General features: G+C 40.6%; 2 protein-coding genes across 3 annotated transcripts; both read left to right on the plus strand.

Moving 5' to 3' along the window:
- The first annotated feature begins 778 nt into the window (after nucleotides 1-778).
- Nucleotides 779-14,851, plus strand: qrfpra (pyroglutamylated RFamide peptide receptor a). Its single transcript, XM_055902808.1, has 6 exons — nucleotides 779-1,315; nucleotides 7,744-7,902; nucleotides 9,634-9,695; nucleotides 9,862-10,097; nucleotides 10,481-10,578; nucleotides 13,309-14,851. Exons 1-6 carry the CDS (start codon nucleotides 976-978, stop codon nucleotides 13,698-13,700), a joined length of 1,287 nt encoding a protein of 428 aa, XP_055758783.1. The 5' UTR covers nucleotides 779-975; the 3' UTR covers nucleotides 13,701-14,851.
- A 2,432-nt stretch (nucleotides 14,852-17,283) lies between these two features.
- LOC129836518 (40S ribosomal protein S24) lies at nucleotides 17,284-21,609 on the plus strand. 2 transcript variants are annotated; one of them, XM_055902810.1, is made up of 5 exons: nucleotides 17,292-17,364; nucleotides 18,453-18,518; nucleotides 18,702-18,911; nucleotides 19,098-19,211; nucleotides 21,529-21,609. In XM_055902810.1, exons 1-5 carry the CDS (start codon nucleotides 17,362-17,364, stop codon nucleotides 21,529-21,531), a joined length of 396 nt encoding a protein of 131 aa, XP_055758785.1. In that variant the 5' UTR covers nucleotides 17,292-17,361; the 3' UTR covers nucleotides 21,532-21,609. The 2 variants fall into 2 exon arrangements, with proteins under 2 accessions (XP_055758784.1, XP_055758785.1); XM_055902809.1 differs by having other exon boundaries at nucleotides 17,284-17,364; nucleotides 19,098-21,609.
- The last annotated feature ends 2,690 nt before the right edge of the window (nucleotides 21,610-24,299 follow it).

Raw genomic sequence — 24,299 nt, forward strand, 5'->3', positions numbered from 1 at the left:
TTCCACTTCCTGTCAGGAAGTTTGCTGCAAAATGAGTTCTGTTTTACTCACAGATATAATTCAAACGGTTTTAGAAACTAGAGAGGGTTTTCTATCCAATAGTAATAATAATATGCATATTGTACGAGCACGAATTGAGTACGAGGCCGTTTGAAATGGGCACCTTTTATCCGGCTACTCAATACTGCCCCTGCAGCCCAAACAGGTTAAAGAAAAACTAACAGGTCTGTGAGAGCCGGAATTCTTACTGGTTGGTAGGTGACCAAATACTTATGTCATGCAATAAAATGCAAATTAATTACTTAAAAATCATACAATGTGATTTTCTGGATTTTTGTTTTAGATTCCGTCTCTCACAGTTGAAGTGTACCTATGATAAAAATGACAGACCTCTACATGCTTTGTAAGTAGAAAAACCTGCATAATTGGCAGTGTATCAAATACTTGTTCCCCCCACTGTATATATATATATATATATATATATGATCTTAAAACCACTTAGTGGGTTGAGGACAATTTGACCTGAAATTGACTCTAATTACAATAATTTGATTTATCTGAACTTGGTCAGAGAAGGAGCAAATCTAGAAACAGGCTCTCCTTTCTATCCCATAACCATCATCTTCATCAATATTTCAATGCAGCTATGGGATACATGGGGGGTTAAATGTTCTCTTATCAACGTCCTATATATAGTCTAATGATTATTGAGTGATGACGCATGCCAGCGCGCGATGCAGCGGTTGTGTAGTAGCCTGGGAGAGCTAGCATGGCACAACTGGAGCCTCCACACGGAGAGAGGAATAGGCTACTCACGCATTATCGCACACGTCTCGGGTGGTGCACAGGACACAGCCGGGGTTTTATCACGACTTATCGCTTCAATAAGTCTTTAATAAGGCCACGCTCTGCCTAAATAAAGGTGAAATAAATTAGCCAGACAGCAAATGAAATAATAGTAATCCGTCACTTACTATGGGGGATACGAAAATAACTCCAGAGGCCCTGCAAGAGCTACTTTACCGGTATAATTTAACGCGTCAGGACTTTATTGAAATCTACAAAATCCAACCGCTGGTTTATACGCCTGAGCTTCCACCTGGAGCCAAGACAGCGTTCGTGATTGTGTACGTGGTTATTTTCTTGCTGGCACTACTTGGAAATAGTTTGGTTGTTTACATCGTGGTGAGAAAGCGGGGAATCCAAACTGCCACGAACATCTTCATTTGTTCTCTAGCAGTGAGCGACCTCCTGATTTCGTTCTTCTGCATCCCGTTCACTTTACTGCAGAACATCTCATCCGAGTGGCTGGGAGGTGAGAGAGTATTATCTATCTGTGTTTTATGAAGTGATTCACTTATAAATTGAGCCTATTTGGTAAAAAGTCGCCTAACATGAATTCTGGATGGTTAGGCCTATTATGATAATGGGAGAGCCACGACTTTCAAAACCACAGCTATTGAGTCATCTACAATTTGGTGCATCACCTTATAAAATAAATTCAAAATCGAAGATTTAATATAACTTCATTTACTTTTTTCTCAGGGTAATTTAACCTATTTCGTTCACTACAGACAACCCAATAATAACTAAGGCTTTACAGTTTGCTGTTATAAGTTCTGACTACATAACAAATAGTGTGAGAAAGCAGAGGTAAAGTGGAGGCTACTAAACATTCACACTAAAAAGCAATGGCTCCATGGGGATTCAAAGCTGTGGCTCCATGGGGATTCAAAGCTGTGGCTCCATGGGGATTCAAAGCTGTGGCTCCATGGGGTTTCAAAGCTGTGGCTCCATGGGGTTTCAAAGCTGTGGCTCCATGGGGTTTCAAAGCTGTGGCTCTATGGGGTTTCAAAGCTGTGGCTCCATGGGGTTTCAAAGCTGTGGCTCCATGGGGTTTCAAAGCTGTGGCTCTATGGGGTTTCAAAGCTGTGGCACTATGGGGTTTCAAATCTGTGGCTCTATGGGGTTTCAAATCTGTGGCTCTATGGGGTTTCAAATCTGTGGCTCTATGGGGTTTCAAATCTGTGGCTCTATGGGGTTTCAAATCTGTGGCTCCATGGGGTTTCAAATCTGTGGCTCCATGGGGTTTCAAAGCTGTGGCTCCATGGGGTTTCAAAGCTGTGGCACTATGGGGTTTCAAATCTGTGGCTCTATGGGGTTTCAAATCTGTGGCTCTATGGGGTTTCAAATCTGTGGCTCTATGGGGTTTCAAATCTGTGGCTCTATGGGGTTTCAAATCTGTGGCTCCATGGGGATTCAAATCTGTGGCTCTATGGGGTTTCAAAGCTGTGGCTCTATGGGGTTTCAAATCTGTGGCTCCATGGGGTTTCAAATCTGTGGCTCCATGGGGTTTCAAAGCTGTGGCTCCATGGGGTTTCAAATCTGTGGCTCTATGGGGTTTCAAATCTGTGGCTCTATGGGGTTTCAAATCTGTGGCTCTATGGGGTTTCAAATCTGTGGCTCCATGGGGTTTCAAAGCTGTGGCTCCATGGGGTTTCAAATCTGTGGCTCTATGGGGTTTCAAATCTGTGGCTCTATGGGGTTTCAAATCTGTGGCTCTATGGGGTTTCAAATCTGTGGCTCCATGGGGTTTCAAATCTGTGGCTCTATGGGGTTTCAAATCTGTGGCTCCATGGGGTTTCAAAGCTGTGGCTCCATGGGGTTTCAAATCTGTGGCTCTATGGGGTTTCAAATCTGTGGCTCTATGGGGTTTCAAATCTGTGGCTCTATCAAGTTTATTTTATATAGCCCTTCGTACATCAGCTAATATCTCGAAGTGTTGTACAGAAACCCAGCCTAAAACCCCAAACAGCAAGCAATGCAGGTGTAGAAGCACGGTGGCTAGGAAAAACTCCCTAGAAAGGCCAAAACCTAGGAAGAAACCTAGAGAGGAACCGGGCTATGAGGGGTGGCCAGTCCTCTTCTGGCTGTGCCGGGTGGAGATTATAACAGAACTATGCCAAGATGTTCAAAATGTTCATAAGTGACAAGCATGGTCAAATAATAATCATGAATAATTTTCAGTTGGCTTTTCATAGCCGGTCATTAAGAGTTGAAAACAGCAGGTCTGGGACAGGTGGCGGTTCCATAACCGCAGGCAGAACAGTTGAAACTGGAATAGCAGCAAGGCCAGGCGGACTGGGGACAGCAAGGAGTCATCATGCCCGGTAGTCCTGACGTATGGTCCTAGGGCTCAGGTCCTCCGAGAGAGAGAAAGAAAGAGAGAAGGAGAGAATTAGAGAGAGCCAAGATTTTCAAAATGTTCATAAATGACAAGCATGGTCAAATAATAATCAGGAATAAAAGTCAGTTGGCTTTTCATAGCCGATCATTAAGAGTTGAAAGCAGCAGGTCTGGGACAGGTAGGGGTTCCATAACCACAGGCAGAGCAGTTGAAACTATGGGGTTTCAAAGCTGTGGCTCCATGGGGTTTCAAATCTGTGGCTCCATGGGGTTTCAAAGCTGTGGCTCTATGGGGTTTCAAAGCTGTGGCTCCATGGGGTTTCAAAGCTGTGGCTCCATGGGGTTTCAAAGCTGTGGCACTATGGGGTTTCAAATCTGTGGCTCCATGGGGGTTCAAAGCTGTGGCTCCATGGGGTTTCAAAGCTGTGGCTCCATGGGGTTTCAAAGCTGTGGCTCCATGGGGTTTCAAAGCTGTGGCTCCATGGGGTTTCAAATCTGTGGCTCCATGGGGATTCAAATCTGTGGCTCCATGGGGTTTCAAAGCTGTGGCTCTATGGGGTTTCAAATCTGTGGCTCCATGGGGTTTCAAATCTGTGGCTCCATGGGGTTTCAAAGCTGTGGCTCCATGGGGTTTCAAATCTGTGGCTCCATGGGGTTTCAAATCTGTGGCTCCATGGGGTTTCAAATCTGTGGCTCCATGGGGTTTCAAAGCTGTGGCTCCATGGGGTTTCAAAGCTGTGGCACTATGGGGTTTCAAATCTGTGGCTCCATGGGGTTTCAAAGCTGTGGCTCCATGGGGTTTCAAAGCTGTGGCTCCATGGGGTTTCAAAGCTGTGGCACTATGGGGTTTCAAATCTGTGGCTCCATGGGGTTTCAAAGCTGTGGCTCCATGGGGTTTCAAAGCTGTGGCTCCATGGGGTTTCAAAGCTGTGGCTCCATGGGGTTTCATGTCTTGATATTGATTGGTCTACTTAATTTCATGACATAAAACATGAACTTTAAATCATGTCTAGTTTCAACATGGTGACAATTTAATGAGGACCACTGATTAGAAATTATGAATGCAACCAGAATTGGATGTTTCATTATTAGATTACAACACCACAGATATGTTCCAAATAGCACCCTATTCCCTAGGTAGTACACTACTTTTTTAAACCAGAGACCATAGGGCCCTGGTCAAAAGTAGTGCACTATATAGGCAGCATGATACCGTTTGGGACACACACACACCTCCCCTATTTTCGTAAAGAATCGCGCAATTTGTTGAATAAGGTCCATGTTTGCAAAAGTAGAGATTCTCATGATTTAAGAATAATTTCCCCTGTCTCTGCAAGGCACTCAGTTGGATAGTGAATGTCAAGCAAGGATTCAACCTCAGAGCAACCAATGAGCTTTAAAATTATGGAATACATTTTTAGACAGGCATAGATCAGGGGAGGTAAAAAAAAAAAAAATCCTAGCCACTGAATATCTTTTTGAGTATGGTAATCTGTGGGTGGTGTGTCATGTTTTTATTTGACCTTTTATTTAATTAGGCAAGTCAATTAAGAACACATTCTTATTTACAATTATGTCCTAGGAACAGTGGGTTACCTGCCTTGTTCCAGGGCAGAATTGTAACGGTTCTCCTCTTCCTCTGAAGAGGAGGAGCATGGATTGAACCAAGACGCAGCGTTTGAATAAGACATGATTTTTAATTAAACAAAACAGAAAACACGAACGAACACTTGAAATTACAAAACAAATAAACGATGTAGACAGACCTGAACGACGAACTCACATGAAACACGAAGAACGCATGAACACGAAAACTGCCTACATAAAACGAACGAACAAACAAAAACCGAAACAGTCCCATGTGGCGCAACGACATACACAGACACAGGAGACAACCACCCACCACAAACAATGTGAAACAACCTACCTTAATATGACTCTCAATTAGAGGAAACGCCAAACACCTGCCTCTAATTGAGAGCCATACCAGGCAACCCTTAAACAAACATAGAAACAGAAAACATAGACTGCCCACCCAAACTCACGTCCTGACCAACTAACACATACAACAAACGAACAGAAAACAGGTCAGGAACGTGACAAGAATGACAGATTTTTACCTTGTCAGCTCGGGGGATTTATCTATTGATCTTTTGGTTACTGGCCCAACGCTCTAACCACTAGGCTACCTGCCGCCCCAGACCCCATATCACCCAGATACTGTAAAGATCTGGCCATCCTTCCTTACTGAGCTGCAGAATAAAATGGAAACTGCTCATGGATATTTCTCTGAGGCTGAAGATGATTTTAAAACAGTCAAGAGAATTCATTGGCTGAGCTCATTGCATTCACTCCACATTACTGGCCTGTATGACAAAGTGAAAAGAAGTAAGTCTGTGTTAAAAAAAAAAAATCACTTTCCAAATTACCATCCTGTTTGCAAAGCCTTAAAATTAATAATGCAAGACAGCATCGTAAAGAAATGAACTTTTGACCTAAATTAAAAACATCCGGTTTTGATCAAATCCAACACAACACATCACAGAGTGAAACCCTCTCTAAAGCAAATTTCCTGCCATTCTAAACATTTTGCCATGTTCATATGATATCTGAGTGAGAGAGACAAAAAAATTCAGTTGGGGCCCCCTAGAGGTCAGGGCCCCAGGGCACGTACCTTGCGTGCCTGGTCAGTAATTCAGCCATTATTACTACAAGGTTTAGATAGCTGGCTAGACTAACTTAACCAGCAATCTATAAAATGTTAGATGACATGGTCTAACTGAGTGACTGTCAGTGACTGAAATAACAAGAGGAAAACTGCTCAAATTTCGAAATTGCACGTTGTGTATTCTACTATCCTAACTAACAGTAAGCTGAGACCCCGACTGACTGGTGTGCATGGTTGAAGAGCTCTATTTTCATGTCATCTGACCAGAAAGTCAATTAATATTTGATTAGATTTTTATTTGAAATAAAGATCTTTGGCCACGCACACCATTACTTGTCAAACAACATCTCTTTATCTGAGCAATTGTATTAGTATAAGATAATATAATTTCCCATTTTTTTGAGCTTTCAATATAGCTCAGTATTTATATTATTTATTTTATACAGTCTTTTTTGCTCAGCTTTATCAAGAGTGCCAATAATTTTGGACTTTAAACTTTGGACCTTAAACTTATTTTTTTTTCCCCAATACCTCTTCCATTGTCCTGCCAACAAACAAATTCTGGTAAAATTTCTATGATTTGCCCTAATTGTCTGGCAAAAAGAACACATTTCTAGGAAAATCATTCAAGTATCATTATCCTGCGAACAGACACATCACTGATAGTATACCTCTAAGTCGATCCTCTGTCAATCAAATAAACAGATTCTAGTAAAAGCATTCAAGCATCAATATCAACCTTCTGTTATCAATCAAAAGGACACATTTTTGGGAAAATCATTCAATTATTATTATGTCCTCATTATATCATACATAATCCTTCCATTGTTAAGCAAACAGATACATAGAGTGTAAGTATGTTAAAACACAACACATAACATTTTCGTAAGCCTTCCATTGATTAGCAACAAGACACATTCCTAGGAAAAGCATTCAGGTATTTCACCTTCATAAGCACAAACGCGTTTGACTAAACCGTTACACAGGATACAGATTTATATAAGACTGGCGGTAAAGAAGAACAATAGTTGCTGTCACATCTCTGGTCATGCATATAAGAATTGAATTGTGCACCAAATCAAGTAGAAAATTGTCCATTACATGATTTATTCTTTCTTTATTGAGTGCTAATATAATTAGCACTCAACAGAATTAGCACTGAGCAGGGTGGTTTGATAATAGACCGGCACCAGTTTGTCCACTAGCACCAGGTTGTCCACTAGCACCAGGGTTTTCACTGGCACCAGGTTGTTCACTAGCACCAGGGTTTTCACTGGCACCAGGTTGTTCACTAGCACCAGGTTGTCCACTAGCACCAGGGTTTTCACTAGCACCAGGTTGGTTGTCCACTAGCACCAGGGTTTTCACTGGCACCAGGATGTCCACTAGCACCAGGTTGTCCACTAGGACCAGGGTTTTCACTGGCACCAGGTTGTCCACTAGCACCAGGTTGTCCACTAGCACCAGGGTTTTCACTGGCACCAGGATGTCCACTAGCACCAGGTTGTCCACTAGCACCAGGGTTTTCACTAGCACCAGGTTGTCCACTAGCACCAGGGTTTCACTGGCACCAGGTTGTCCACTAGCACCAGGGTTTTCACTAGCACCAGGTTGTCCACTAGCACCAGGGTTTTCACTGGCACCAGGATGTCCACTAGCACCAGGTTGTCCACTAGCACCAGGGTTTTTACTGGCACCAGGTTGTCCACTAGCACCAGGTTGTCCACTAGCACCAGGGTTTCACTGGCACCAGGTTGTCCACTAGCACCCTTTCGGACACAGACAAGGACTCCTGTGGATCCCTTGCATTGGGCCTGGTCAAAGGTAGTGCACTACATAGGAATTAGGGTGCCATTTCAGACACAGGCTTTGTCCCTCTCCCTTTATAGGTGTTCTGGTGTGCAAGACCATTCCCTTTGTCCAGACGACAGCAGTGGTGACAGGTATACTCACCATGGCGTGCATTGCTCTGGAGAGGTACCAAGGCATCGTCCATCCACTCAGCATGAAGAGACAGTACACACCACAGAGAGCCTACAGGATGCTGGGTAAAGTAAAGATATGGACCTGTATTAACAAATTGTCTTAGAGTAGACAGTAAGTAGACAGTAATTTTTGCTATTCTCTTTAGGGGAGAGAGGAACAAAGTCACCTTTGACCCTCCTCGGGATTCGAAGTAGATTAGTTGTTTTATTCTTCTGAGATACAAGGATTTAAGTCAAATCAGGTTTGGCCTTCCTCAGAGCCTTATTTACAAAGCATATTGGAATAGGAATACTGATCTAGGACCAGATTGTCCTTTCAGATATTAATGAGTAAGATTATATGGATACAGGGAGCAGCGGCGATTGGTCACAAAAAATAGTTAACTTGGGATTGATCAAAAAAAAATATATATATATATTTTTTTTGTACAACATATATACAGTACCAGTCAAAGGTTGGACACACCTACTCATTCAAGGGTTTTTCTTTATTTTTACTAGTTTCTACATTGTAGAATAAAAGGGAAGACATCAAAACTATGAAATTACACATATGGAATCATGTAGGAACCAAAAAATGTGTGAAACAAATCAAAATATATTTTATATTTGAGATTCTTCAAAGTAGCCACCCTTTGCCTTGATGACAGCTTTGCACACTCTTGGCATTCTCTCAACCAGCTTCATGAGGTAGTCACCTGGAATGCATTTCAATTAAATAGTATTATTACATTCATTAAATAGAACCTGCAAAACACCAGTTTCAACGTCAACAGTGAAGAGGCGACTCCTGGATGCTGGCCTTCTAGGCAGAATTGCAAAGAAAAAGTCATATCTCAGATTGGCCAATAATTTAAAAAAAAAATTAAGATGGACAAAAGAACACAGACACTGGACAGAGGAACTCTGCCTAGAAGGCCAACGTCCCGCAGTCGCCTCTTCACTGTTGACATTGAGACTGGTGTTTTGCGGGTACTATTTAATGAAGCTGCCAGTTGAGGACTTGTGAGGCGTCTGTTTCTCAAACTAGACTCTCTAATGTACTTGTCCTCTTGCTCAGTTGTGCACTGGGGCCTCCCATTCCTTTTTCTATTCTGGTTAGAGCCAGTTTGCTCTGTTCTGTGAAGGGATTAGTACACAGAGATCTTCAGTTTCGAGATCTTCAGTTTCTTGGCAATTTCTCGTATGGAATAGCCTTCATTTCTCAGAACAAGAATAGACTGACGAGTTTCAGAAGAAAGTTCTTTGTTTCTGGCCATTTTGAACCTGTAATCGAACCCACAAATGCTGATGCTCCAGATACTCAACTAGTCTAAAGAAGACCAGTTATATTGCTTCTTTAATCAGAACAACAGTTTTCAGCTGTGCTAATAATTGCAAAAGGGTTTTCTAGTGATCAATTAGCCTTTTAAAAGGATACACCTGGATTAGCTAACACAACGTGCCATTGGAACACAGGAGTGATGGTTGCTGATAATGGGCCTCTGTACGCCTATGTAGATATTCCATTAAAAATCAGCTGTTTCCAGCTACAATAGTCATTTACAACATTAACAATGTCTACACTGTATTTCTGATAAATGTTGTTATTTTAATGGACAAAAAATTAGCTTTTCTTTCAAAAACAAGGACATTTCTAAGTGACCCCAAACTTTTGAACGGTAGTGTGTACTGTATATATATATTTTTACTGAGGTCCGGACTTCTGTGTCCTCATATGTAGTTACGGCACTGGTAGAACCATGTCTTCATTTTGCTCTGTGAGATTGTTGTCTCTTTGTTCTCTTTGACTAGGAGTTGTTTGGCTTGCATCCATGATTGTTGGATCTCCCATGTTGTTGGTGCAACAGTTAGAGGTGGGTAAGATACTACACTCTGCGTAGTACTCCTGCCAATTGTTTTTAAGCTATTTCCCTGTCCAGTTGTTTTAGATCTGGGATTACTTTGTGTGTGTGTGTGTGTGTGTGTGTGTGTGTGTGTGTGTGTGTGTGTTTGTGTATTCACGCGTGTCTCTCTCTCCAGGTGAAGTATGACTTCCTATACGACCTACACCACGTGTGCTGCCAGGAGCGTTGGCGCTCAGCCTCACACAGACAGCTGTATGCCACCTTCATCCTGGTAGTTCTGTTCCTCCTGCCCCTGGCGGCCATGTTGATCCTCTACACACGGATAGGGATCGAACTGTGGATCCGCAAGAGGGTGGGCGACTCCTCTGTACTTAACACCATGAACCAGGGAGAGGTGGGAAAGATCTCCAGGTCTGTATAGAGATACTGTATGTATGATACCTCACAAAATGACTCCATAAAAAACTTGTGTGTCCAACAACCTATACACATACATGGTAGTTACATTCTGTAGGTACAGAGTGATTGCAGCGGACATGAGTCGGTACATGGTTGCTCATGGTCTTTTAATAAGGTAGCCCCTCTGCCTGCGACTTCAAAATCAGTGTCAAGAAAGAATATCCTGTTGGTCTGGTGCTCAAGATGTTGGTTACTCCCGTGGAAGATCCTGTCCGTGACATAATTATGATAATTTCACTGAATACTGATTATAAGAATATTATCATATGATCCAAAAAGTTTCCTCATGTTAACCCGACAGATTAATGTGATTCTTATTCTTTGTTGGTGATTAGAAGGAAGAGGAGAGCCATCAAGATGATGATTACCATTGTGGTGCTATTCACTGTGTGTTGGGCCCCATTCCACACCGTCCACATGCTCTCTGACTATAGTAAGTCTGTCTGAGGAGCCAATAGCCATAAGACACTTCTCTTCTTTACATCCTTCAGTTGATCTGAAAGTTGATTGGAAGTGAGACCCGGAGATGAAGGTCCCATGGAGAATGGAGAGGCTGCTTTGCATCCTATTGTTAGTTTATTGCTGTTATGAAGAAAAAAACTATGGGGAGACTGGAAATAAGTTATTAAGACAAATGTTGGTGGGGGGGCGGGTTCTATTAAGCTAACATGGAATGGTTTTAAGATGTTCATACCCATGGATCATGGAATGGTTTTAAGATGGTCATTCCATGGATCATTTAGCTATTTGATTTAAAATTTTAGGTCCCCTGTAGGAATAACAAAAAAATATATACAGTACCAGTCAAAAGTTTGGAAACACTGACTGATTCAAGGGTTTTTCTTTATTTTTACTATTTTCTACATTGTAGAATAATAGAAGACATCAAAACTATGAAATAACACATGAATTCATGTAGTAACCTAAACAAGTGTTAAACAAAACAAAACAAATCAAAGATTCTTCAAAGTAGCCACCCTTTGCCTTGATGACAGCTTTGCATACTCTTGGCATTCTCTCAACCAGCTTCATGAGGAATGTTTTTCCAACAGTCTTGAAGGAGTTCCCACATATGCGGAGCACTTGTTGGCTGCTTTTCCTTCACTCTGCGGTCCAGCTCATCCCAAACCATCTCAATTGGGTTGAGGTCAGGTGATTGTGGAGGCCAGGTCATCTGATGCAGCACTCCATCACTCTCCTTCTTGTTTAAATAGCCCTTACACAGCCTGGAGGTGTGTTTGGGGTCATTGTCCTGTTGAAAAACAAATGATAGTCCCACTAAGCGCAAACCAGATGGGATGGCGTATCGCTGCAGAATGCTGTGGTAGCCATGCTAGTTAAGTGTGCCTTGAATTCTAAATACATCACAGACAGTGTCACCAGAAAAGCACCACCACACCTCCTCCTCCGTGTTTCACAGTGGGAACCACACATCCAGAGTTCATCTGTTCACTTACTCTGCGTTTCACAAAGACACGGCGATTGGAACCAAAAATCTCAAATTTGGACTAATCAGACCAAAGGACAGATTTCCACCGGTCTAATGTCCATTGCTCGTGTTTCTTGGCCCAAGCAAGTCTCCTCTTATTATTGGTGTCGTTTAGCAGTGGTTTCTTTGCAGCAATTCGACCATGAAGACCGGATTCACACACAGTCTTCTCTGAACAGTTGATGTTGAGATGTGTCTGTTATTTTAACTCTGTGAAGCATTTATTTGGGCTGCAATCTGAGGTGGAGTTAATTAACCTATTCTCTGTAGCAGAGGTAACTGGGTCTTCCTTTTCTGTGGCGGTCCTCATGAGAGCCAGTTTCATCATAGCGCTTCATGGTTTTTGCGACTGCTCTTGAAGAAACTTTCAAAGTTCTTAAAATTTTCAGGGTTGCCTGTCATGTCTTTATGTAATGATGGACTTTTGTTTCTCTTTGCTTATTTGAGCTGTTCTTGCCATAATATGGACTTGGTCTTTTACCAAATAGAGCTTTCTTCTGTATTCCACCCCTACCTTGTCACAACACAACGGATTGGCTCAATTGCATTAAGAAGGAAAGAAATTCCACTAATTAACTTTTAACAAGGCACACCTGTTAATTGAAATGCCAAGGGTGTACAAAGCTGTCATCAAGGCAAAGGGTGGCTACTTTGAAGAATCTCAAATATAAAATCTATTTTGATTTGTTTAACACAATTTTTTGGTTACTACATGATTCCATATGTGTTATTTAATAGTTTTGATGACTTCACTATGCCCTAAGGGTCGAAACATTGTTAATAAATATCATCTGGTAGCATGAGAAGCAGTCTGCAGTGTTTTCCTTTCTGTTTTCCATGAGTTTGCCTACAACTCCAGCATCTGCAGAAAGCACCTGGATGTGCGTATGTTCTTCAGCTTTTGTTCACTATTATTCTACATTGTAGAAAATAGTAAAAATAAAGAAAAACCCTTGAATGAGTAGGTGTGTCCAAACTTTTGACTGGTACTGTATATGTTTGATGAATTATTGAATTTGGCCTTTACTACTTTAGCCCATAGAAATGCACTGAATAACGCATTCATAAATGGCAAAACAGACAAAATATAAATAATAAGGAACATGGTTTTGAAGTGTCTGTCCTATATCTAGGAGATATAAGAAAAGCTCAGGAAATATATTTTTTGGTACACATATTTAACCCCCTTTTCTGTTGGCACAAAACTGCTTCTATACTTCCATTTTTTTTTTACCGGTACCTCGTTACCTTCAGACGAGTCCCGGGACACTTGTGGGAGTCATAGAGCAAAATGGAGAACACCACCGTGTTCATGAAAGTCTCATCTTTCCATAGTGTGGTCAAACTGTTCAGACGCTATAGATGTTTTTGTGAGAAGACCAATTTTCGGGATGTCTCCTGGTCTGACAAACAGCGCTGTAGCTCTGCCACATTCCGCCGCAGATGCGGAAGGCTGACATGGTATTCATGAGTTTATCTGTCTCTGGGGAAGTAGATAAAGAACAGTGCCAGAATTCTGAAGTATCCCTTTAAACAGATGGATATTGATGGGTATTTTTGTATTATGTCAATTAGATTGACACCCGGGTGCGTCAATCGATTATTAAGGATTAAGTACCACATTATCTAACAATCCCACCCAATTAAATTCCACATTATCATTCCCATCCTCAGATTACCTGGACGAGCAGTTCAACGACATCACGGTGAACATGATCATGGCCATCGCCCAGGCCATCGGTTTCTCCAACTCCTTCAACAACCCTATCGTCTACGCCTTCATGAATGAGAACTTCCAGAAGAAATGTGTGTCCACCTTCTCCCAGTGCTGCCGACGGCCAAACCAGAGGGTTGGAGCTCTAGATGTCACCAGTAGATCCAAACTGCATGTCCGTTTTACCCGACCGAGGGACAGACAAGAGGTGGCCATCTTGGAAGACATGTCCATCGTACAGGCCACCAGGACACAGATTGGTGGGATTGAGAATGGGGCCTCAGAGCTAAATACAGCTTTATCCTATGCAGAGGAGAAGATCTCGTTTGTGACCTGTGAGCCACAGACATGAGTGGAAGTCAGATGTAGATATGCCTAGATTAGATTTGGGACTTCTGTTCCCTAATGTGGTCCTGCTTGGCTCAGTTGGTAGAGCTTGCACCGCCAGGGTTGTAGGTTCGATTCCCGGGGCCACCCATACGTAGAATGTATGTATGCATGACTGTAAGTCACTTTAGATGGAAGCGTCTATAAAATGGCATCTATTATCAACAGTAAGGTTACAATTGAATCAAGTGATTGATGATCCTAAATAAAAGGACCAGTTACTTTTAAAGGACACCTAAAATCAGTGTGTAGGTTTCTTTTCTGGATTAGATTTGTATCTGAAAAATAATGGATATGACCACTCTACTCCTGTGTGACCTTAGACATGAGATTCTGGACTCTGGAGAGAGAATATGTGGCATCAATCATCCATATTGTATTTATCTACGTTATTTTTCCTCCACTTAGGAAAAATAATGGTTTTATAGCGCTGCCTTTGAAAACTGACTATAGGTAGGGTATTGGTATCCTCCAGAGTTATGTATTATTTGTGACGTTTGTGCATACATTGTTGTGGCATTAAATAAAACTGTGCTGTGAAGTATTTTTCAATTTTCTTTGACAACAGATGAAAGCGTAGGAATGTGTCATGCAGGGGCAGCTAGTGAAATCACTGGAATCCTAAACAAAGAGTTGCAGTCTGCTTTAGAATGGGTTACCAGTAATAAACTGGTCCTGAAGATCTCTTAAAACTAAGAGCATTGTATTTGGTAAAATCATTCCCTAAGTTCTAGGCCTCGGCTGAATCTGGTAATGAATGGTGTGGCTGTTGAACAGGTTGGCAGATGTAGATAGGCCTCACTGCATGGCTTCTTGTTTTTATAAGAGACAATGTGTTGGAAATTCCAAATTGGTTCTTCTCAGTCCCCAGGTACAGAAGAAATTCAAGAAAACATACTGCTTCCCAAGTGACCTCCCAGGTCCACCCATGGCTGCGCCTCTGCCCAGTCATGTGAAAGCCATAGTTTAGGGCCTAATTATTATTTTTTTAATTGACTGATTTCCTTCTATGAACTGTATCTCAGTAAAATATTTGAAATTGTTGCATGTTGCGTTTATATTTTTGTTCAGTATATGTAAATTGTAAAGTATTTTGTCATGTATTTTTCGTTATGTGTCGGGCCCCAGTAAGACTAGCTGTCGCCATTGGTGTTTGCTAATGGGGACCTTAATAAAATTAAATAAAAAATGTCATGAAACTCATTATTTTAGAAGGTGCACGAAGTACGTGAGAATGGAAGGTGGGTGGTATTCGGAGAAATTCACTTTCATTCATTTTCTAAGAACATGAAACAATATTTTCTTGCAATCTAGAGCCATAATCATTATTCTTAATTCTATGTAAAACATAACATTTAAAATAAGTATATTTTCTGCATAGGTTATCTAAGCATACATCTTTACCTGTCCAATTGTCTTTTTAATTAATGATGGACATTGATTCTTCAAGAACTTTTATGCCTTAGGGGTTTTGTACATCTGCCACACTGGTATAGTATCAGAACCCAAGAGTTAAAGCTATTTTAGTGTTTTTTTTAAAGTATAAAAACCTTGCCAGCAGGCATGCCAGCTAAGATAGACAAGCTACTCTAACTTGATTGATAGCCTGAAATAGCTTGGTAGCTAGTTATGAGGTTGGGAGATTGGGAACCTATCTAGCTGGCTAGCTAAAGCCAATTTAATAAAATTGCTAGGTGGCTAGAATTACAGAGAAACAACAAAACATGTTTGCTTTATTTAATCATCAAGAAGGAATCAATCGGCTACATAACTTGATCAAATTAATTTACAAACATGCCCCCTGTGAGTCCTGCCTATCACCGGAAGCTAAAATCAAATCACTTGACACTTTCTCTCCGACACTGACAATACTGTCTGCATACACTAGAGCAGGAGTATCTAGCGTCCTGCCTAGCACATCTTTGCTCAGTGGTGCACCTTGGAAGGAACCACTTAATAGGGAAAATACCGCCGACAGATATTTTTATATATAATTATGATATAACGTGGTCTAAAAAATGAAGTTAAGTAATTAATTTAACATCTGATAAATGTAAATTATGAAAAAATATTTCAAATCTTCAAATCAAATCTTATTTTTATTTGTCACATACACATGGTTAGCAGATGTTAATGCGAGTGTAGCGAAATGCTTGTGCTTCTAGTTCCGACCATGCAGTAATAACCAACGAGTAATCTAACCTAACAATTTCCCAACAACTACCTTATACACACAAGTGTAAAGGGATGAAGAATATGTACATACAAATATATGAATGAGTGATGGTACAGAACGGCATAGGCAAGGTGCAGTACATGGTATAGTATATACATATGAAAAAATATTTTTGTGGCTGCCCTTTTGCCCACTCTTGGCAAGAGTTCTCTACATGTCTCTGAAATTCCACTCTCTGGAATGTGATTCTTTAAGGTTTTAATCCATAAAAATAAATGAAATAACCATGTTACTGTCCATTTTAAGTCCAGTTTCTCATGCATTTCAATATGTGAAATCCGTGGTTCTGTTTGGCTCGGTTGGTAAGAACGTGGTCCAAAGTATTTAGTTCCGATGGTCCAGCAAAATGTTAATTGTTGGACATAACAGACTGTAAAAACACCAGGAAATCAGCTCCAAGTGATTTTAATTTTGGAAATCTGTTCCCAAGTATTCCCACGCATAATACAGAGACGTGATCGTATACAAATCTAATCAAGGTTTGAAATAATTATGATTTAATCAAATATCAAATATCTTCGGGCTTCTTGCGGTCAATTTGCAGTCTACAAATTATTTGTAATTATGTCTAGCCCACCGACCATCCCCTGAAGAAAAAATCGGCCTGCGGCTGAATCGAGTTGATGATCCCTACTCTACAAACAAGTAGTGGACACTGGAAATGTGTCTATTTTAATCCATGACCCAAAATCACGGCCCAGGCTGTCATTGACGCTACTTGACTGACATCTAGCGGTATAGGTAGGGTTTTCTCTCTATGATTTCTCTACTTCTCCATTACCGACGATTTTCATGAATGCCGTGAATAAAAATACTTCCATGTCGTTCAATAATAAACAAAAGTATACATTAACATACATTGTTGCGTTAATAAATAATAATGTGGTGGACTACTTTTGGAAAAAGGGCATCAGAGCATGATTGTGTAACTGCTAGATGAATAATATGGCCACCAATTAATAACTGTGTAATCAATAAACATGTTCTTTCTGAATGTATTGCATACAATTGTATATAGGATACTCATACTCACACGTATAGGATACTCATACTCAATAGAAATACATATACATTCACGTCAGTAAATACAGAGGATAAAATACAGATTAATCATGGAGTATTTTTGGATAACACATTCATGTGTTTTGCCAAAATTACATGGGCATTTATTTTATTTTGTGACGTTTGATCTATTGTCATATACACTTAAGAAAATAGTACATACAAAGGATTAAACGACACGTTATATTTTCCTCTGTGGGCGCTCAAATAATCTGCATGTATTTTTAGTCAGGCAAGAATTTTGGTCGCACAGCTTCCATTCAGGCATTTGGTTGGCCAGCTTCGGGCCCTTCCTCCTTTTCCTCATCCCTGAGAGGCTGATGCCAAGATGGTGAGTCTTGTGGCATAAAATGTAGAATTAAATCCTTCATATATCTTAAGCATCCTTTCGTCGTTGTTAAAGTCGTGAAGTCCGAATACATTGACAAGCCATCCCTGTTAGGAATATTACAACATTTAAGTTGTAAAGGTTCTTTTTAGTCCTTTAAGAACTCTGGTGGCCTAACCGAACTCTGGCTTTTGGACCGCCTCTTCATTCGGTTGTACAAGCCATTCAGTAATTTTAGAACACATTACTTCTACTTTTCCACGACTACTAGTTGACGGCTAAATTGTGTTTTTTTACAGTATGATATAATGCCGTTATTTGGCCAGCACGGGCAATATGGTTAGCAAGGTGTCCTCGACTACTGAGGGTAACGGTAGTCACCCTGACACAGCATGTCAGTTGTAAAGCAGCATTGTTATTCTGGATACTATCTAGCTAACGTTAAATGCCACAAGATGACTAACGCGAACTTACCACAAATGCATGATATTTGGCATGTACCTTGTAATCAATCCAACCAGAAGTACTCATGTCTTTGAAGTAGAGCGCTAACTACCTTCCATCTAAACAGGTCTAGCAAACGTTGGCCGGCTAACGTTAGCTAGCTAGGTTGCGAACTAACATCAGTGACGTTAGCAACCTGTCAGCATGATTTGATTTGTAAATACTTGGCATACTTTTCACGTAGCTAGCTACTAAATCTTACCTGTGTAAGTCACGAAATACAAGGTAATGAAGTTGGCTAACTACCTCTAGGTGCCTGGTGTGATCTGATGTGTTAGTGTATGCAACAAGCAACTTTTATTTTGCCCTGCTAAATAACTAGCTACCTGACACATCGTCTTTTTCAATACTTGTTGCTGTTTACTACTTGTATATATTATGTGTGTAGGGCCCCCAGCGTATCAGGATCCTGTTCCAGTCGTAATTTCCAGATTTTGTTGACATTAGTGGCTATAATATAAACACGTTAAATTACTGTAAAACCAACAATGTGTTCACCTGCAAGAAGGGGGTCTGAAAAGCTACCTATAACGGTATTGTCATTCCAGCATTGTAAATGCTGACCTCTGTTTTCCATCTACTTTCAGAACGACACAGTGACAGTCAGAACCCGGAAGTTTATGACAAACCGGCTGCTTCAGAGGAAGCAAATGGTAAGCCCACATGTTTCTTTACCACATGTTTCTTTCCTACCACATAACACCAAAACATGACCTCAATTGCTTTATACTGAGTGTTCAGCACACATTATTTAGTGAAGCAATTGTCTGCAGTTTCCTTTCATTTTTATAAGTGCGCATGGTGTATAACTGTTTCTCCATTGTCTCCTGTTCTAGGTTGTTGATGTCCTCCATCCGGGCAAAGCCACAGTCCCTAAGACTGAGATCAGGGAGAAACTGGCCAAAATGTACAAGACCACCCCCGATGTGGTGTTCGTCTTCGGCTTCAGGACACAGTTTGGTGGCGGCAAGACGACGGGTTTCGCCATGGTCTACGACTCTCTCGACTACGCTAAGAAGAACGAGCCCAAGCACAGACTGGCCAGGGTGAGTGGATGCTGGAAAAATGGAAACAAGTGTTGAGTTTATTTTTTATTTTTGGGGGGCTTTGTTCTTTTAATTTGTATGACACCATGTCTGTGTATAGTTTGTCCCATCAGTATCATCTATTGTCTGCTAGTGATGCACATTGCAAGCAGTGCTGTTTTGGTAAATATGTTTTTGTTCTCACAGCACGGTCTCTATGAGAAGAAGAAGTCCTCCAGAAAACAGCGCAAGGAACGCAAGAACAGAATGAAGAAAGTACGAGGCACCAAGAAAGCCAGTGTGGGTGCTGCTGGCAAAAAGGTAACTTGGCTGTTCCCCCTATGGTGCATTCCTCTTGTTCTAGTATGGGTGCGTCTCAATAGTCACAATTTTACACAAGCTGCTTTTGTTGTCTTTCCTCTGCTTTGATTTGAAAACGCAGTGGGTGATTTGAAAACGCAGTGGGTGAATGTGTAATGGTGAATGGCTACAAGATGTATGTACAAGATGTATGTTTTCACCCAAGAGAACTTCAAATCTGTGCGGGTGGAAGAGGCAGTTTAAGACTATTGAAACACCCCAAGTGCCACTTCATTCTTATTAATTATTCATTACATGCATATCTTTTCCACTTCCTAAGTCTTAGTTTTGTCTTTACTTATGTGTTCTTACTGTTTTAATGAGTCATCTTTTTCTCTCGACAACTGTTCTTTGGGACTGTAGAAGGTAAATGTTTTCATCAGTAGACTAACTGCTGTGTGTAGATAATGCTACTGTAGTCTTCCTAGCTGACTTCATCCCAATACTCCCTTTTATATAACCAAAAAGGCTACTGCCTTTTTACATGTGGATTTCTTTCATGTCCACATTGGGTTTCAGTTTAGTCCCCTACCAGTTAGAATGAGCAGCTAGGTATTAACTCATGACCCTAATTTTGGTGAGTGTGAACTGAACACTAATAGTGGTTTAGATCCCAAGTTAAACCATATTGTGTGGTCTTAAGACTCAAGAGTAGATCGCCAACTGGATCACTGAAAGACTAGAAACTAGAGCCGTTTCTCAATTCATTCCTGGACGACCCCAATGGAGAACATATGTTTGTTTTAATCCAGCACTAACACATAATTCAACTAGTCAAGTCTTAGTGCTGGGTTAGAACACAAATATACACCCCCCAAGAATGGATTGATAGACTTTCTAGAAGCTGCATTTGTGTGTTTTTATCGAAATGCCCTCATCTAGTGCTCAGCATTCAGTTTGGATTGTATTCTTTTCCTGGGTGGAGTTGACTGAATTTTGTAATTCATCTTCAGTGCAAATCTTATCCCTTTCAGGGGTCTACTCTATAAGTAAAGTATTTAAGTAAAATAGCTTAACATTATTTTCATCCTTTTGCCTTTCTTTTGCCTCCTGTGGATTTCTTTTACAGAAATGAGGTCTGTTCCAGGTATAAAGCAAAGCGGGCATGGCGTGCTGTTATTCATGTGTTGAAATGAACATTTACTCCTATATCCTGGTAGCACTAGTTGAGACCGGTCTCTGCATGTCTCACCTGTAGTCTTTCCACAACCTTTTATCTACCAATACCAACCTTCCCTCTTCAACCCACCCTATTTCCCTAAACTCCTAAAGTTACCATGGCTGGTGGTACTTATACTCTGACAAATAATCTTATATCCACTAACGTCATATCAACTTAAAGAAACACTAAATTACACTACTACTTTGCTTCTAAAGGTTACTATTCTTATTCTGCTGTTAAACTATTACATCTTTGTATTTGTCAACCGCTGAGTAGGGTTATGCTAACATGCAGTACAAGCGGTGGCCTCCGGTCGTGTAATAAAGCAAGTCTAGAGTGATTCATTGGATAATAAGTTCTAACCAACTACTGTCTGTGTGAGACAACTGAACCACATGTCCACTTATACAACTTTTCTGAAACGTTAACCTTCATAGTTTCATTTAGGAATGTATTTCATTTAATGTAATCTTTTAAATATATTTTGATGTTTTATTATACTAGACTGCCAAATAAATTGGTATCTTCACTGAGCTGAAAAATGTAAGATGCACTATGCAGAAATTGCTCTGCCATTACCTGGTTGCTAAAATTCTAAGTTTGCCTACTTTCAGTTTGTGACAACAAGCAAGTATTGTTGAATCATCGTACCATCTAAACCGCTGTGAAATATATTTTCCATAAACATAAAATATTGTATTTTCAGCCGTTTGAAGCTGGTGTACAAAACCAAAAGTGAGACACAAAAACCAAACTTAAGAATGGGAAGCATTGAAATAATGCACATAGAACAGATCTACTGCTTCTTAGACTTGCTTTCAATGACGGACCTATAACAAATTTCTGTGATTTTGGATGGTTGCCCAAAAAGTTTCATTGCTGCTTTATCTGTAATTTTGCAGTTGAAATTTGGATGCATTTACTATAAGAAATGTGTAGGTTGAGCCCACGTCCCTAGCAAATGCATCTGTTCCCACGCCCAATTTCAATACTATTACCCTCCCTCAGCCCAAAAATGAGTTGACCCCCCCCCCCCTTGAGTATAGTGGTGGCTAGATAAATAGTGAACTTCTGTTTTGCAGATGAACTAACTTCCCTTCCTCTGTTTTCCTACAGTGAGCCCGGAGAATCAGGGATGGTCCTCGTGCTCAAGATGTTCTTGTATATTGTCATCAAATAAAACGTTTGTAAAAGTCACTCCTGTTTTCACAACTTATTTGTATATACCTCGGACAAATTTGACATGTTTGTGTAGACTGTTACATTTGCAGTGTGCGGTAAATATACTGAACAAAAATATCTATGCAACATGTAAAGTGTTTCATGAGTGAATTGAAAGATCCCAGAAATGGTCCATACGCACAAAAAGCTTATTTCTCATGTTCTCATACAGGCAATAAACTAAGCAGACCAGAACAAACTTTCTTTTCATTTGTAAGCGGCCTGAGTAAGACCTTCATTTATCCACCATCTATGGTACAAAGCTAACAATAGGAGGTAAGGCGGGCGGTCTGCTTATTGCTTCAACCCCTCGTGAACAGATTGATGTGAGTTGACCCTGTCTTTTTTTCTCTTATGCTGGTAAATGTAGTAATGGATCAGAAAATGAAGACTTCAGGGTCAAAGATTCAGAATTGTCTGGAGAGTGCCCCCCTACTGGCCAAACATTAGATTCCTGCTACATTCTCCTTTTAATACTGTTGAATGGTGTTCCCTTTGAATGAGTGAAAATATCCAATATTACCGAATGCATTGAATGTTGAATTACTGAGGTGTTTTGTGGATAAACTATTGTCCTATATGATAATGGTCACATACACTGGTCCAGTGTGTTCTTTCTCTTTGTAGACATTTATTTTGCTCTTATGACTTGAATATTTCCACCTTAATTTCTCACAATGAGAGAAGACATAAATGAAAGGCTTCATTCTAACGAAGTTGAAAATATTTAAAGTGCTTTGTCAAAATGGTTCCATTGTGTTCACCAAGACTGAAGACCCTTGCTGTGAGCAGAGAGCTGAACCAATGGTGCTACGATGCAGAGACTACTACTGCTGTAATTCATACTGATTTGTCTTGGGCTATGCACTTTGTTGACAACATACCTGACTCCTACCAGGTGACATGGAAAGGTCAGCGTCCGCACCTTCTCATTACTGCTGTCCCCACATGGGTAGGCAGACCATTCCATAAAAATGGAGCTCTATAGGAGAAAGCCCTGCCTCCAGCTGTTTGCTTAGAAATTATATGGACAGTTAGGAGGCCTGCACCTTGTGACCGTAGCGTATGTACGGCAGGACCAAATCGGAAAGATAGGTAGGAGCAAGCCCATGTAATGCTTTGTAGGTTAGCAGTAAAACCTTGAAATCAGCCCTTGCCTTAACAGGAAGCCAGTGTAGAGAGGCTAGCACTGGAGTAATATGATCAAATATTTTGGTTCTAGTCAAGATTCTAGCAGCCGTGTTTTGCACTAACTAAAGTTTATTTAGTGCTTTATCCGGGTAGCCGGAAAATAGAGCATTGCAGTAGTCTAACCTAGAAGAGACAAAAGCATGGATACATTTTTCTGCATCATTTTTGGACAGAAAGTTTCTGAGTTTTGCAATGCTACGTAGATGGAAAAAAGCTGTCCTTGAAACAGTCTTGATATGTTCGTCAAAAGAGAGATCAGGGTCCAGAGTAACGCCGAGGTCCTTCACAGTTTTATTTGAGACAACTGTACAACCATCAAGATTAATTGTCAGATTCAACAGAAGATCTCTTTGTTTCTTGGGACCTAGAACAAGCATCTCTGTTTTGTCCGTGTTTAAAAGTAGAACATTTTCAGCCATCCACTTCCTTATGTCTGAAACACAGGCTTCCAGCGAGGGCAATTTTGGGGCTTCACCATGTTTCATCGAAATGTACAGCTGTGTGTCATCCGCATAGCAGTGAAAGTTAACATTATGTTTCCGAATGACATCACCAAGAGGCAAAATATATAGTGAAAACAATAGCGGTCCTAAAACGGAACCTTGAGGAACACCGAAAATTACAGTTGATTTGTCAGAGGACAAACCATCCACAGAGACAAACTGATATCTTTCCGACAGATAAGATCTAAACCAGGCCAGAACCTGTCCATGTAGACCAATAGGGTTTCCAATCTCTTCAGAAGAATGTGGTGATCGATGGCATCAAAAGCAGCACTGAGGTCTAGGAGCACGAGGACAGATGCAGATCCTCGGTCTGACGCCATTAAAAGGTAATTTACCACCTTCACAAGTGCAGTCTCAGTGCTATGATGGGATCTAAAACCAGACTGAAGCGTTTCGTATACATTATTTGTCTTCAGGAAGGCAGTGAGTTGCTGCGCAACAACTTTTTCTAAAATTTTTGAGAGGAATGGGAGATTTGATATAGGCCGATAGTTTTTTATATTTTCTGTGTCAAGGTTAGGCTTTTTCAAGAGAGGGTTTATTACTGCCACTTTTAGTGAGTTTGGTACACATCCGGTGGATAGAGAGCCGTTATTATGTTCAACATAGGAGGGCCAAGCACATGAAGCAGCTCTTTCAGTAGTTTAGTTGGAATAGGGTCCAGTATGCAGCTTGAAGGTTTATCAAATCACATTTTCTTTGTCACATACACATGGTTAGCAGATGCTAATGCGAGTGTAGCGAAATGGTTGTGCTTCTAGTTCCAACAATGCAGTAATATCCAACGAGTAATCTAACCTAACAATTTCACAACAACTACCTTATACACACAAGTGTAAAGGAATGAATAAGAATATGTACATAAAAAAATATATGAATGAGTGATGGTATAGAACGGCATAGGCAAGATGTAGTAGATGGTATAGAGTACAGTATATACATATGAGATGAGTAATGTAGGGTATGAAA

The sequence above is a fragment of the Salvelinus fontinalis genome, chromosome 37, assembly GCF_029448725.1.
Source record: "Salvelinus fontinalis isolate EN_2023a chromosome 37, ASM2944872v1, whole genome shotgun sequence".
Taxonomy (NCBI): Eukaryota; Metazoa; Chordata; class Actinopteri; order Salmoniformes; family Salmonidae; genus Salvelinus; species Salvelinus fontinalis.